At 43.9% G+C, this 16,865-nt stretch overlaps 1 protein-coding gene across 1 annotated transcript; it reads right to left on the bottom strand.

The window, feature by feature from the left end:
• Positions 1 to 5,045: 5,045 nt before the first annotated feature.
• MAGOHB (mago homolog B, exon junction complex subunit) lies at positions 5,046 to 16,010 on the bottom strand. Its single transcript, XM_058655814.1, has 5 exons — positions 15,824 to 16,010; positions 13,844 to 13,902; positions 13,099 to 13,209; positions 6,655 to 6,737; positions 5,046 to 5,395 (listed from the first exon to the last, which is right to left on the bottom strand). The coding sequence occupies exons 1-5, from the start codon at positions 15,915 to 15,917 to the stop codon at positions 5,296 to 5,298; spliced, it is 447 nt and encodes a 148-aa protein (XP_058511797.1). The 5' UTR covers positions 15,918 to 16,010; the 3' UTR covers positions 5,046 to 5,295.
• Positions 16,011 to 16,865: the final 855 nt, after the last annotated feature.

Genomic DNA, 16,865 nt, shown 5'->3' with positions numbered 1-16,865 from the left:
ACCATTTGCTCAGTGAAATAAACCAATCCCAAATGGACAAATCTAGAGGATCTGTATAATGTAGGCAAGTATACCATGACATGGAGATATATTGCAGTATATTTCTATATTTCTGAACAAAAAATGGATTCCCAATGAAATTGTTAAATATATCTTGACAGTAGAATGCTGGACTTTATGCCATTCTCTATACCTACAATGTCAGGATACACTTAAATAGCAGGATGATGGACTGTTGTTGAGGGACTAAACTGTTCCTTTTGTTTATAGGGGAAAGCAGTGAGGGGTAGAGCATGAGGCAGAATAGAAGGGAAGTCCCTGAGCCTAAGGAACTGTACTATGAAAAATAAAGAATTTATTAAAATAAATAAATAAGTTGCTCAACACATCTTTTTTTCTTTAAAAAAAATTCATGTTCTCTATCTCTCTCTCCTAAACTCCTCCTAAATAAGTGTTTAAAAACTTGGATCAGCTGAAAACATGCAATACAGTCCCTTGAGCCACAAAGTTGGAGTCTATACTTGATAAAATCACAGATAACATAATAGAATGATGATAATTGAAGAATGTGTTTAATGTTCTTGGGCTTTATTTTCAGAATTCTCTTTGATGAAACTCACAATGTACATGTGCATTTTCGAAGTGTGCAAAGTAGTCATTTTCTAGCTGCAGTAGCTCTTGTAGCTCTTTTTTTTTTTTTTTTTTTTTTTTTTTGTACTAGGAAACTGCACATTTTCCTTTCTGATGACACAGTTAGCTAGAAGCCTAGCACGCAGCTTCTCACCCCACCTTGAAACCGCAGCGGCTTTATCATTTCACAATAACTGGTCTTCCTGTCCTGGGCCGAGTGAAGGACAGCCTGAATGGCCACCAGCATGCAGGGGAGCCTGCTCACTTCACTAGGAAGAATGACTTATCCAATGTCACACCTTCTTGGCTGTTTGCCTTACTATCCTATGTACCACTAGATGACTTTAAATTTCCTGGCTTTTATGGTAATAAATAGAAATGACTAGTTTAAAATTTCCTGTTCTTCTAGCCACTCTATTTATCCTTATCTTCACAATCAAAGCTACTCTATGGTCTAGTTTTATTTATTTGAGAGGCAGAAGGGGCCCTGATGTGTAGGCAGAAATTAAACACCATTTGTAGTGCTGGTCTTTTTATCAGAGTGCCAGCTCTAATCTAACTGCTCTGTTGCTGATTCTGCCCCTTTCCTGTGCCTGGGAAGGCAGTATGTAGGTGCACTACCAACTTGTTGGAGACCCAGATGGAGTTCTGGGTTTCTGGTTTCCAAACTCCCCAAATGCCTGCAACAGAGGTTGGAACAATATTCAATTAGGAACTCAGTTCGAGTCTTCCATGTAGATGGCAGAGGCTCGATTATGTGAGTGGCTTCCCAGGACGTCTGTTAGCAGAAAGCTAGAATCCAGAGATGGAGCCAGGAATTAAACACAGTCTGATGTGGGTGGGGTACAAGAGCGTAAGTAAGCACCAGGTCAAATGCCTGCCCCCTAATGGCCTACACTTAAAACACATTTTAAAATGTCTGGTCTTGTCAGTAATCACCCTTCCTGCGACTTCTAAGTAGCCAAATGAGAGACTTTTCAGTAATTATAAGAAAAACAAAAAGGATTTCAGACGGCTCTTTGGCGTCTGTGACTAAAGCATAAAATCTAGTCACACATTGAAAAGGACAAATATTTCATCTATAGCTAAGATTGTTTTTCTCTTGAATCTCTCCCCTTTATCACCAGAGAAATGGAACAAGGTGGATACGAGAGATGCTGAGCAGAGTTCTCCATACTGACTGTGAATCATTTGTTGAGCCTTCCGAGGCAGACCCTACATTCACTCTCAAATCACTGGTTTGCTTGTGGTATTGACTTTTCTATCCTAGTTAAATATCCATTCATGTTAAAAATCCAATTATTCTCTAAGCATATGGATCAGTGGCTTAACTAACAGCAGATACTATGTTCATGGATCTCAACCATTCTAAATTAGTGCTTCTTGGCCTTTTGACTAAGAGCAAGTGTAGTATCAAACATTCCAAACCAAGATAAAGTAATCTTCACCAGCTATTACAACATAATCTCAGTTGCTGCTAACCCTCATATTTGAACTCCTATTTAAAGTGTTCAATGAATAGATTCAATGAAATATCTCCCAGTATTCAAGTGCTGGAAGCAGAAGAAATCTGGAAATTCAATATATACATATTTTAAAAGACCATGAATAACAGAACCTAGAAGAATCCCCCAGGTCCATTCAAGCTTCCTTGCTGTGTATTGTTGAGCTAAAGTTCTGTCCTCAGACACAATGTGAGAAATCAAAATTAGTTTTGCCACATCCAAGAGGTACACATTTATCTCTCTAGCATTACATCTGTACAGATGGAAATATTTGTGGTAACTGAAGTTTTTATAGCAACATGTATCTATTGGCCTGATTGCAGCAAACTCTAATTTCATATAAAACTAGTACTATGCAAAATATAATTTCTTTTTAAGATTTATTTATTTTTATTGCAAAGTCAGATGTACAGAGAGAAGGAGAAGCAGACAGGAAGATCTTTCATCTGTTCATTCCCCAAGCGGCCACCTTGGCCAGAACTGCACCAATCAGAAGCCAGGAACCTGGAGCCTCTTCTGGGTCTACTACACAGGTGCAGGGTCCCAAGTCTTTGGCCCATCCTCAACTGCTTCCCAGACCACAAGCAGGGAGCTGGATGGGAAGTGGGGCCACCAGGACACGAACTGGCACCCACATGAGATACCAGCACTTGCAAGGTGAGGACTTCAGCTGCTAGACTACCGCACCAGGTTAAAAATATAATTTCCTTTTTTTTTTTTTTTATTACAGCCAGATATACAGAGAGGAGGAGAGACAGAGAGGAAGATCTTCCGTCCGATGATTCACTCCCCAAGTGAGCCGCAACGGGCTGATGCGCGCGGATCCGAAGCCGGGAACCTGGAACCTCTTCCGGGTCTCCCACACGGGTGCAGGGTCCCAATGCATTGGGCCGTCCTCGACTGCTTTCCCAGGCCACAAGCAGGGAGCTGGATGGGAAGTGGAGCTGCCGGGATTAGAGCCGGCACCCATATGGGATCCCAGGGCTTTCAAGGCGAGGACTTTAGCCACTAGGCCACGCCGCCGGGCCCTAAAAATATAATTTCTAAAAAAGACTTATTCACAAGCAGAATAACAGAGGGTGGTGAAGATTTTTTAAAAGGTATTTATGTAAAAATCAGATCAAAATAATGACACTAGAGAAAAATTAGAAAAGTAAAAGTATCAATGACTTTTTAATCAAAACTATTTTTACCCAATTTTGCTCAATTTTAAGTGGATAATCTAATTCCACAGGAATCACAAAACAAAGATTCTTTGAAGAAAAAAAAGGAGCACAGCAAATGCTCAAAGAACAGCTGTCCATCTTTGAGGCTGACAAGCAAGAGAATTATGATTTTATACTGCGCATTCATCAAGGTCTACTACTTGAACAGAATCTCCTACTTCTGTTGTGACGACAGTGTAGCCTCATAGACATGGCCGATTCTTCACCAGACCTGGGAGAACATCATGCATTTCCAAGCAGTGGAAAAGGCCAGACAGAATTCCATGGCAGGCCTGCTGTGCAGCCATCCTGCCCAAGGGATAGCCAATTAACTATGGCACCTACCTGTAACCGAAATGGCAAAGTGCTACAAAATTCATAGTCTCCTGGCAGCCTTTACACCAGTTAAGTGGAAAACCAACTAATGGTTCATTTACAATAGTTTCAGCACATAAAAAGTGTTAACTTTGGAGTCTAGGTTGGTTGTGTGCCCACTGCACAATTAATTCAATGGTGTGCATATTTGAAAATTTTTATAATGAAGTATTAAAACAGGGACCTATGTGACATCTCAGTGGCTGAATCCTTGGCTGAACACATTAGGACCCACCCCACATGGGTACTGGTTCATGTCCCAGTTGCTTCACCTCCCATTCAGCTCCCTGCTTGCAGCTGGGAAAGCAGTGGAAGATGGCTCAAAGCTTTGGGACCCTGAAGCCGCAGGGAGACCCAAAGGAAGTTCCTGGCTTCGGATTGGCTCAATTTCAACAGTTGTAGCCACTTGGGGAATGCACTAGCAGACTAAAGATCTTTCTGTTTCTCCTTCTTTCTATAAATCTGCCTTTCCAATAAAAATAAATAAATCTTAAAAGCAAGTATTAAGATATGTAGTACCAGGAACTCAATGAACTAAGCTCATCTCATCCAGCAAAATGCAGCTAGCGGCTACCCTACTGGACTCCACAAACATAAATTCCATTACACAAAAAAGTTCATTCAATGGAGCAGTCTTGAGTCTGTCTGCTCGGGGTCCGAGCAGGCCTTCAGATTAATCCTCCCACCGTAAATTCAGTAGTGACTGGGGCAAGCAGACCATAACAACCAGAGCAGCACAACTTCCTCGGACTTCAGCTGGAAGAGTGGCAAAATATAAGTACAGTCACTGAGGGAAGTCATCAAAAAGGAAGTTATGAGTAGCAGGTTGAAGAGATTGGGAAACAGAAGTGGGATCTGTGCTCACTAGGAGTTATGCACACACCTACACATGTCAGCCTACATTCTATATAGTGCACAAAGCTGTGAGCTGGTGCTTCTCACACAATACATATATTGTGAGATGAGGAATAAAGCTATATGAAAGATGTATCTGACTTGGGGTACTGGTTACCGCAGTAACACTTTAGGGAATCACTGCTTACACTAAAATCGATTAAACGCGCATAATCCCCAAGGGCTTTGCCAATGCAAAAAATTCAGAACTATTTATAGGCAACTTCTATAAGGACCAAAAAATTAAATTCCATCAGGTTAGAAATAAGGGAAGATCCACCAATGGCCTAAATAGATGAGAATCTGATTATAAATTTCTATCTGGAAGAATTTCTGTCACAAGATATGCCTGCCAGAACAATTCCTAATTGTGTTTGAAGTGAATCAGAGGTGTAGAGAAGAAAAACATAAAAACCACTCTCCATTCAGTCTTAGATATGTTTTATTGGAGCAAAATTTCAACAAAAGGTGGGCTTTTATTTACAGAATTTAATGTGTGTGGGAAGTGTCCAACCCACTTGGACCCAAATGAAAATAACTACTAAGCCTGTTCAAGTATTTTTTTTTATTTTCAATTTACATACAAAAAAATTCTTTTCACATTCATAAAAATCCCCATATTGTAATGACAAGCCCTCCCTACCCATCCCCAATTAAATATATACACAGCTTGAAAAACACATAATTTAAATTGGCTTAATCTTGAAGTGCAATCCGATGAGGCTGAAAACTAAACATTTCAGATCCTGTACCAAATAGTAAAATACTCGCAGGCCTTCAGGGTCCCTAAAATTTGAAAAGACAAAGGTTACTTTTTGTTCCCAGAATGAAATATAACTTTATAAATTCTTAAAACAACACAAAGTCAAAATTCTAGAATTATTTTTAGGAGAAAGCACTGATGTTTCTGACAAGTAAAACACAAACTGAACATCAACCTCTCTGTTCTGCAAAAATAAAAACATCAATATTCATTTTCCCATTAAAAGTCTATCTCCTTATGAAAGTAATGGTTATGTAATATCCATATTCATGTGTTTACATGTTTATACACAATTTTGCAATGCCACCATCCTTATGTACTATCCATTTTGTTGACTATTTTTATTTTTTCTTATGACTAAAATCATGTTGTGCCCTTTTTTAGATTACTTTTTTCCTCAGCGTTCAGAAATTAATTCAGCAAGAAACTTTTTAATGACTTAACAAAGCTATCTTTACACTGTTTTCCAATTACAAATAATGCTTCAATGAGTATCTTCATGTATAAATATTTTCAGCTAATGATCACTATACCCATAGAACACAAGATTAACAATTAAACTGCAGGGTCAGAGAAGAACACTCTGAAGAGTCTAAGGCGATCATTACCAAACTCTTTCCAGAAGCATCTACGACTGCTACATCTTCACCGGCGCAGGAGTAGTAACTGGAGAGTGTAAAGGCCCGGACAGAATACATTCACTCTTCTCCTTTCCTCCCACATTTCTCTAAGACACTTGCATATGCCAGGCACCTGCACAACTTGGGAGATTCAGCTAGGCTCTCAAACCAGCGATGCAAACAACTAAGTGACTGCGATTGAGGATGGGGGACTTCCTGGAGAGGCAGGAAGATCTGGCTTGGATCGACAAGGGCGACAATCTCCAGGAAGTCCCCCAGTGTCCAAGACAAGACCTGGAACATGGCAAAACACATGCAGTTGGAAGTATTAAGCTGTACGGGACCTTGCGATATGAAACCCAAGGAGGGGAGTAATATGATTATAGGGCTAATGACACTGGCATTAACCAAGATGGATTGCTTTCCTCTAAATTCTGTCACACTGAATCCAGATATTTATACAAAATAGCTAATAAAATCCGGGCATGATTATACAGATATTGGATTAAGTTTTCCTTCTGTCAGTGAAACACCCTATCTTCTTTGACATGCGAGATAGCATGAGTCTGACATAAATTACATCTGCACAGTGAACCGACAGGTGCCGCTGCAGTCACTGTGACCGAGTGCGGGGCTAAGTCAGGCCTCTTACAAATACTTACTTTGACTGATTCACATCAATAAGCGAACCTATTTTTGATGTTGTAAAAGAAATATGTTCATCCCCAATTACAATTTCAAGTTCCTGGAAAAGAAAAAGTAGAGCAATGTAATGAATTCAAAAATCTACCCTACAGATATTTATATCCTTGCTACAAAGAAATGGCAAGTCTACAGGTAGATTTTTTTAAAAAATTAAACAAAAATGCTGGTGAGGTTTTGAGACATGGGTGTCCTCACACAGTGTTGGTGGGAATGCAAACTAGCACAGCCGTTTGGAAAACAGTGTGGAGATCACCCACAAAACTAAATATGGATGTACCCCCGACCGAGTTATTCCACTAGTGGAAACAGAGACACCTGCACTCCCGCGTTCAGTGTGTACTGTTACCAATCACACAGCACGGATCCCCATCAACTGATGAATGTGATGAATGGACAGATGGAAACAGAACACACACACCCAGACAGAGGAATATTACTCAATTGATAAAAAGGTAACAAAATCCTGACACTTGCAACAGATGGAATTGAAGTCCTTTCTGCAAAGTGCAGTAAGTCAGATACACAATTTTTTTCTGATAATATTTAAAGTCAACATATCTGTAGTGGAAAAGTATCATTGCCATATTTGGAATACATATATATATATATATGTATATATATATATATGCTTGTTTGAGTACGTGTGTATATCAACTAAATTATATCCATAACATACTAAGCCATTCTATCTAAATTTTGACTTTTGTCTTTAATTCATCATAATGATATTAAGGAAACCAATGCACACCATCACAGTGCCAGCTAGTAATTTAAACAAAAGACCAGATTATGTGTAATTGAGACACAGATCAAATGGAGAATTAATTAAGATTTCTCCATCAGTCATGAAATTTTGACCCAATAGGCAATTTCTAGAGCATGCCCAGTTCTCCACAAACTGAAACCCATAAACACATCAAGAGGGTAGGTGAAACCCTGGGTTCCCCCTAGCCAAAAAGGAATACAAAGCTGTTCCTAGTTTTTAGCATTTGTGTGTTTGTATGTATAAGAGAATCTGAGATTCAAACTTCTTTTCAAAAGTGACATAACAGATGAAACAAATACGGTTCACTACTTGCAGGCCCCGGTCTCCCAAGGATTAACTCCACAGCTTAGCTTGTTTCTCAGAGCATAACAGGATTGGTAATTTTGGCCTGATACATATAGCCACTGGCTTAACCGCAAGTTCCTGCTTCCTATTTGTCAAGTTATCTGCCAGGGGATTGGATAAAACTCAAGGGATTTAGGGTGGCCACGAGAGGATTGGATAAACACTGGGAGGAACTGAAGGGATTTAGGGTGGCCACTACTGGGAGGAGCTAAGCAGAGTATAAAAGAAAGTCTGGAGTTGCAATAAAGATCAAGATGATATCGATCGGCATTCAGTGTACCGCGTGTTGCCTTGTCTTGTCTCTCTGCGTTGTCTGCGTTGCAACCCTAGTCCCTCCGCTCGGCTCGGGGTACGTGGCGACGAGGGTGTTGCCAACATCTGGAGGTTCCACCGAGATTGAGAAAGAGAGGATACGACGAAGGGTCGTCCCAAGAGTCTGGCCAGCTGATTCAGGTAAGTGGGACGTATTGTAAGTCTCTCCTAAACTGGTAGGAGAGGGAGGTTTATTTTGAAATATAGTCAGGTTTTAGATTTATTTTGAAGTATAGTTAGGTCTTGGTGTTTAATTTATCCGGTGAAAAGGACGAATGGGTTCTGCCTTCTCCCGGGATAAATTGGCCACCGAGCTTGAAGAACTTCTACGTCAACTGGGGATGCCAGTTAAATTTAAAATGATTAGAAATTTTGTTAAAGCCATCCAATCTAGCAGTCCTTGGTTTATTGTTTCAGGCAACTTCAATATTCCCGATTGGGAACAGGTTAAGGCCAATTTACAATCCTGTTTACAAAAAGACCCAGATAATTTCCCCATTGTTAACTTTTCTTTGTGGCGCTTAGTCCGTGATTCATTATTTACTGATAAAGTGAAAGTTGAGAGACAGTTAAGAGAAGTACAGACTACTTTTGAAGCAATCCAGGGGTGGGAAGTTCTACGGTCCTTGGAAGCCTGGAACGAGGCGGCCTCGAGTGAAACCACCCCGAGTGAGACCTCTTCTTTAGAGGAGAGTGAGGTCTCTTCTTTAGAGGAGAGTGAAGCCTCTTCTTCAGATGAGAACGAGGCCTCTTCCTCGGAAGAGAGTGAGGACAAACGAGATGAGGAGGCTTTCTTAAAGCGGAAAATTAAGGATAAGGAGAAGGTTTTCTTAAAGCGGAAAATTAAGGATAAAGAGAAGGTTTTCTTAAAGCGGGAAATTAGGGACATTAAAAGAAAGTTAAAGAAAGCAGGAATAGGTGCATGTTCCTCTGGCAAACTGTCCAGTTCCAGACCACCACCATATGTCCCTAATTTTGTGACCCCTACCGCTCCTCCTGAGGAGGAAACCGCAGGCCATTCACCCAATAATTACCCCACGCGGCCATGGAGTGACGGTCTCACTGATCAGCCTGTGGGTGGGGTTCGATGCTTCCCTGTAATAGAGGTTCCAGTTCGAGGGGGTCCCCCTCGCCGGGAGCATCAGCCCCTTCAATTTAAAGACCTCAAAAATGTAAAGCAGGCTGTTAAAGATTATGGTGCCCAGGCACCCTTTACTCTTGCACTCATAGAATCCTTTTCGAGTTTGAATCTTACTCCTAGTGATTGGATGCAATTATGCCGCTCTGCTCTCGATGGTGGCGACTTTCTCCTATGGAGAGGGGATTTTCAAGATAGGTGCAAATTTTTTGCTGAGCAGAACGCGGCTGGGGGACATGCAGATCGAAGCCTTGAAATGCTTACTGGCACTGGACCTTTTGAGGGCATCCAACAACAAGTTAATTATGACCTAGGAGTTTATGCACAGATAGCAAATGCAGCCCTTGGAGCCTGGAAGGCCTTACCTAATGCTAATACAGGAGACCAGCTTTCCAAGGTCTTGCAAGGCCCTACAGAACCTTTTCAAGAATTTGTGGACCGTATTATGCAGGTTGCTACTAAGATCTTTGGTAACGTGGAACCAGCAATGCCAGTAATTAAGCATATAGCCTTTGAGAATGCTAATAAATATTGCCAGGATGCTCTCAGGTTCCACAGAGATAAGTCCCTGCATGATTATCTCAAAATCTGCAGACATATTGACTCCACCCATGCCCTTGGGCAAGTGATAGCAGCCGCTGTTCAACACCCTCAGCCCCACCCTAGGGCGCCTCCCAAAACCTGTTTCAGATGTGGACAGCCTGGACATTTTAAAAAACAGTGCCCCAAACTTCCGCGACAAGGAAGATCACCCCCAAGATCCTTGCAGGCCCCAGATCTTTGTCCAAGATGCCATAAAGGCTATCATTGGAGCAGTGATTGTAGGTCCAGATATGATGCCCAAGGCAATCCCCTATCGGGAAACGGGGTCAGGGGCCCGCTCCGGGCCCCCCAACCTCAGGTGTACGGAGCCCAGCAGACACCTGTAACTTCCGGAACAGCGCAGACTCCTTCCAGAGTCCCTCTCCCACGGCGAGGAGCACCGACATTTCAACCCTCCTCAGAGCAACACCAGGTAGCGCAGGACTGGACCTCTGTGCCACCTCTGGAGAGGTATTGACCCCGCTCCTGGGACCCCAACGGATAAAAACAGGAGTCAGGGGCCCCTTACCTAAGAATACCTTGGGCCTGATCCTAGGAAGAAGTAGTGCTACTATGCATGGAATCAGAGTACTCCCAGGAGTGATAGATGAGGATACCCCTGCAGAAATAGAAGTCATGGCAGAATCAGCCAAAGGCACTATAATCATTCCACCAGGAGCTAGATTTGCCCAGCTAATCTTGATCCCCAAGGTTCCAACTGACAACCCCATTCTTAAGAGAGATAGACAAGGAGGATTTGGACATTCTGGCCCCTTGGCATGTTGGGTCTCCGACATGCAAACCCGACCCACCTTACAGTTAGAGATAGAAGGGAGAAAATTCACAGGTTTACTTGATACCGGAGCTGACAGTACAGTTATATCCCAGGCACAGTGGCCAAGTTCCTGGCCATTAGAGGCTACCCCAACCGTTCTCCAAGGGATAGGAACTTCTCAGCCACAGAAAAGTGCCAGGTTGTTAAGGTGGAAGGATCAAGAAGGGCATTCAGGAGTTTTCCAGCCGTATGTCTTACCACATATTCCTATTAATCTGTGGGGACGAGATTTGTTGAGTGCCATGAATGTTGTATTGACCTCTCAGCCTGTGCCAAATATGCTTAATAGACAGGGATACTTTCCTGGAAAAGGTTTGGGCAGACATCTTCAAGGTGACCCCCAACCAGTCTGTGACAGGGTTAAAAATTAGAGGCTGCAATTGAATTGGTAAAGGAACAGCTTGAGAGAAATTAAAAGAAGCCCATTGTTTACAGGCCTTTGCCTATATTTTAATATAACTCACAAAACAGGCATTCCTTATAATCCTCAGGGTCAAGCCATTGTTGAAGGTGCCAACCGCACCATTAAAGTTTATCTAGAAAAAATAAAGAAGGGGGATGTGGCTGAGCATTGCAGCTCACCCCATTCCTTACTGGCATCTGCCATGTATGTGTTAAATTTTCTAACTGTCACTAATGATGTAGCTTCGCCCTGCTAATGAGAATAAAGGCCAAGTAAAATGGAAAGATCTGGCCACAAATAAATGGCGAGGACCAGATCCAGTACTAACGTGGGGGCGAGGCTCCGTTTGTGTTTTTCCCCAGGATGAAGAAACACCTAGATGGGTTCCCGAGAGACTTACACGGCAAATCTCCTTGGCTCCAACTCAACATGATCCCACTCCTAATGATGTTCTTGCAGGATAGGAGACACTGACAGCAGTGGTGCAACTTCCTGATATCCTGCCCATGGGAAACGCAGATCTCCAGCTGCTCCCCGATTTACCATCATATATGTGTTACCCCTGTTAAATGGCATTTAACTGGCAGCATGGATACTTTAGGAACAAAGCGGAATCTTGGCCATGAGGCTGATGGTCATAGCCATGATTGCAGTACTGTTTAGTCTTCTTTGCCGCCTATGCAGGCAACAAGCCTGGGAGCAGGTCATTATCTGACAAACCATGATGGCTTTAGCTGTGGAAAATCCTAGCGCTCAAGTTTGGTTGAACATGGTGTGATGGGCAGCCAGAGACGGGTAAGATCTGGCAGCGCTGATGACCAACCTAAGACAGGGATTCCCCAGGTGGGGCTCCCCATGACGGGTAAGGCGTCAACTGACTGCTGGACAACCTAAGACAGGCGTCCATTAAAAAACAAAAAAAGGGGGACATGCAGGCCCCGGTCTCCCAAGGATTAACTCCACAGCTTAGCTTGTTTCTCAGAGCATAACAGGATTGGTAATTTTGGCCTGATACATATAGCCACTGGCTTAACCGCAAGTTCCTGCTTCCTATTTGTCAAGTTATCTGCCAGGGGATTGGATAAAACTCAAGGGATTTAGGGTGGCCACGAGAGGATTGGATAAACACTGGGAGGAACTGAAGGGATTTAGGGTGGCCACTACTGGGAGGAGCTAAGCAGAGTATAAAAGAAAGTCTGGAGTTGCAATAAAGATCAAGATGATATCGATCGGCATTCAGTGTACTGCGTGTTGTGTTGTCCTCTGTGAGTTGTCTGTGTTGTAACCCTAGTCCCTCCGCTCAGCTCGGATTACGTGGCGACGAGGGCGTTGCCAACAACTACTGCCTTTGCCTTCCTGAAGAACGTCTCTTTAAGCAGGAGTGGCCAGCAGCAGTGCCGACTGTTAGCGTATAGATCGCTCCTCCTTCTCTCCAAGTCACAGAAGGTGGCACAGCATCACTTCCGGGAACACAGCAAAGTCAAATCAAACGTTTCTTCCTCTCAGGGTCATAGTTTGTGTCTCCAAGGATCGAAAAGACCCAATTCAGAAACCAAACTCTTTCTACAGAGCAACCTGTGGTTCTCAGGGAACTGGAGAGGCAAACCAACAGGCAGTGTGAGTAACACACCAATCCATTCCACGGGGCTTGCGGAGGCCAAAAAGAATTCTGGAAAGCATCGATCTGACATAAGAATTCTAAGGCTTAAAAGTAATGAGTGACTGTTACTTATTCCTAAAAAGTGATTAAGACACAACAGAAGTTATTCTTCACGGTATGAAAACGTCCTAACTTTGGTTGAGGCGGCCACGGGAGACTGCTGGAGAAGACATCTAAAGGCAGACCTGGAGACAGTGCCTCAAGGCAGCCCAGGAAAGCAAGCAAACAAGAAGTTTACCTCCTTACCAGGTGCCCACTAAAGGAGAACCCCAACGAAGAACCAGTCATCACAAAGGGGAGTGTCAGAATCACACTACCAACTGTCAGCGCGCCCGCACATAAGCAGCCCCTACCACAGACCTGCCGGCCAACCCTGTCGGGCGGGGGCCACAAGGCGTCATCCTCTTTCGTAATTTCACTGTCGTCGATAATCCTCTTCAGTTCCTCCATCACACTCTTGTGTACGTAAGCCTGAAAATGAATTACAGGGAATGCTTCACCATGCCTCAGCCAGGTCATGCCAGAACTCGACAAGAAGTGGTAAGACAGAGCTACAAACCCTGAGCAGTCACTAGCGAGTGGGTTCCAAAAGTACAGCATGAGAATTGTGCATCCTTCCAGAACACAGGGCTTTCTTTACTCTGTTGTCCTTTCCTTCATTCTCCCCTTTAGAACACTGTATGCTTTCTTTGCCACATGGGAATTCAAATACCTCCAAGTGGTTAACGGCAGTAACATAAGGTCCTTGCCGGGAACAGAGGCAAATTCAAGTACACATCAGTTACTTTCCGATCCTTAAGTTTTGAGCCTCTCATTTACAAAACTATACTATATTTATATCATGATTAGCCAACAGTTTTAAATAGTGAGGGATGAGAGAGTAAGTGAATTAAATGACAGAGTCGATACGGAACTCTTAATATTCAGACCACTTCATTCGTGGTCAGAGATGCTCCGATCATAACTAAATTACATGGAATCTCACTTCAATCTACACATCGGCTCTCTGCGTATAATCCAGCCTGAGATGCACCTTTGCAACTTCAACACAGAATAAAGGAAAATGGACTGACTGGGGAAAATTGGCTTTTCGAAAAGAACTTACCTCTTTTCTGATCATGACATCATTTTTGTAATTGCTGTTGTTGGCATACCTAAGCTTTCCTACGGGGAGAGGGAAACAAAACAAAACAAAACACTTCAATCTGTGGTAAGCAACAGCTGCTAAGTTAAATAAATGACACTCTAACCAGCTTGGAAGGTTCAAACTCTTACACAGCAATTTTACTAATAGTACCTCCCTCTTAGATCAATGTCACACAAGTGTAGCTGTGGATAAACTGGCTGAAGTTAAGCTAGCCACATTTTTAAACACCTCAGGGCTGCGACACATAGTGGCTCATTTTTAAGGCCTGTTTTCTTAAACTAAGTCCTGACCTAGTAAGGGAATTGAAGAGAGGAACCAGCAATACTTTCAGACTTTGTTGTAGCAACGCACTGGTGCCAAACACTTCACCCCAAACATTACAGTTAACCTTTTGTAAATCACCCCAAGAGACAGATTGGAGTCTCTTACCTGTTTGCAGGTGAGAAAACAAAGTACACTGTTCAGGCTGACAATGGACTTAAACCTCGCTCTACTTTCTTCTACCCCTCCTGCTTTCTCCGCTAAACCAAAACTTCTCTTTCATTTCCCTCCCCTTGACCATCTACCCACATTATGGCAAGGCTGATTCTTGTTTTTTCTCTTTTCAGCACTGTGAGTAGAATTACCCAAAGTGTTACTTTTGGATACAAACTTACCAGCTAATTAGTTAATTTATACCTAATACCCCATGAGGCCAGCACAAGTGCTACTCAAGTCCCAGCTCAAGTGTTACACAACTCCCCCTCAGGGGGAACCCTAACCCTAACCCCTAACCCTAACCCCTAGCCCCTAACCCTAACCCTAACCCTACCCAGGGGCAGCTCCCCGGTGCTGTATACCAGCACCGCTTGGGAACATTGTCTGTGATGCTCTCCAAGGGATGTGGGCTGGCCTGATGGCAGGCACATGCCTATGACCCACACTTCAGGTATGAAATATCCCTAGTAACACTGGCGTATTTAAATTATGGAACTGGCTAAAATATGTCTGAGCTCCCTGGTGTTCAAATATTACAAAAGGGGAGTGGGGCGGGGGGGGGAGGGGAGAAACCAGATGAGTTGAGCTCTCCTGAGCTAAATGCAGGGCAGGCGGGTGAAGAGTAAAAGTGAATGAAGTGACTGTGGTCTCCAGTGAGAGGGCCTTACCTTCTATGCAATTTCTCCCCAAAGGTTTTGCCTCAGGCTCCCACAGAACCTTGTCCCAAACATTACCATCCCTAACTGCTTTAGGTTTAGTTGTATGTCTTATCTCCCACCAGAACTCCCTGAAGCCAAGTACAGCCTTCCTATTAGCCTGTAGGTGTTGCTAAGCAAATAATGCGCAATCAAAACTTAAAAAGCCATCCCTTCGGGCAGTCCTCCTGGGAGGTGGACAGTGATCGCCAGAGTGGCCAAGCAACAGGTGGGGATTTCAGCCCACCCTCCGCTCCTGTGTTGGGATGCCCTCAGGCTGACCCAGCCTTTGATGGAGCTTCCAGGCAGCCCCCGGGGAAGTTAGGCACCTGCATAGAACACCTGCTGTTTTTTGTTGTTAGTCCTCACAAACCCACACGCCTGGGTGAGGGAAATGAATGAATGAACGAATGAATGGACACACAGTTGCCGGGGCACAGTTACAAAGTTACTCGTTACAAAATTACTCCGCAGAGTGAGTTCTTACAAACGCTCACACATCAGGGCGACACTCCAAGTTCCAGGATGCTGCCCACCGGCGGACTCTACCATTCTGTCTGGCACGATCAGCTTTCCTCAATCAAAGGTCAACGGTTACCTTTTATTTCAGAAAGCAATCAGGACTTTCTATCTCCTCAGACGCCTTTTTCTTCTTTAATCTGGTTTTGGGGGGACCCTCCCCCACTCCTGCCAGCCCCCTGCAATCCCCCAGGCTCGCTCGCCGCACCCCATCTAGCCTCCTCCGCGGCCCCCCGTCACAGCTCACCGTCTGGCCGAAACTCGAACTCCAGGAACTCGTGTCCAAATTTGCCCTTGTGCCCGACGTAATAGCGCAGGTAGAAATCACTGGCCATAGACATCTTGGCTTCCCCGAGGAGCCCGCCGAAAGCCCAGCCAACGTGCCGCCCGGCGCCTGGCAGCGACGTCAGCCGCGCAGGACTAGTGCATCACGCGGGCGCGTCTCATTCGCGTCACGCGGGCGCGTCTCTTCCGGCCCCGTTAGGAGTGACGGACGCCGAGGCGCGGGAGGTTCTCTCTGAGGATCTCGAAAACACACACGGTATCCAGAACCAAGCGGATGACCTTCTGTTCGCGAAGAACGGAATTCTGAAAATACAGGATTTCGTATGGGTTTTAAAACGAAGGTTTTTTTCAAATCAGTATAATGGAGGCGGGTCGGACGACGCCCTTTGGCGGGGTGTGGCTTTGTCCGGCAGTAGCTGAGGGGATAAGGAGACTTAATAAAAGACAGCAGGAAAAAAAGACAGCCTATGTCCCACCCACCTTCCTCCATTTCCCGGTCCTCCGCACCCTAATCGAGGCCCACATGGGCGTACATCCCTCCCAACTGATAAAAAAAATAAAATTTAAAAATCTTTTTTAGGTCGTAGAAGACATGGGGTTGGCTCCCAACCCTGTCACCCACAGCCGAACTTTACTGCAGTCACCATGCCAAGCTCACAAACTGTTGATAACAGCAAAAGAGATTATATTTAAAAATAGCCAAAAAAAGAAACTTTGCAAGTTTTAGCGATCATTCTGTTTGTGGTAGAGAAATTTGGAGGCTGGTGATAGATCAAGCCACGCTCACTGCACGCAGCAAAAGAAGGTGAATGATTGTTGTCATAGAGAACCTAACAGGTGGTATAGTACAGGGAGGAAGCCAGTCATTCTGTTGTGGAGAGAAGGGTGTGAGAGATTATTTGCACGGGGCCTGGATGAGGAAGTTGTGTTTTCAGAAGGGCTGGAAAAGCATGCCAACCAGAGAATGACCTGACCAAAAAATAAGGTGAAAGTGGATGCCAAGA

The sequence above is a fragment of the Ochotona princeps genome, chromosome 27, assembly GCF_030435755.1.
Source record: "Ochotona princeps isolate mOchPri1 chromosome 27, mOchPri1.hap1, whole genome shotgun sequence".
Classification (NCBI taxonomy): Eukaryota; Metazoa; Chordata; class Mammalia; order Lagomorpha; family Ochotonidae; genus Ochotona; species Ochotona princeps.
The sequence above is the reverse complement of the archived record's forward strand: the minus strand, read 5'-3'. Positions and strand labels throughout refer to the sequence as shown.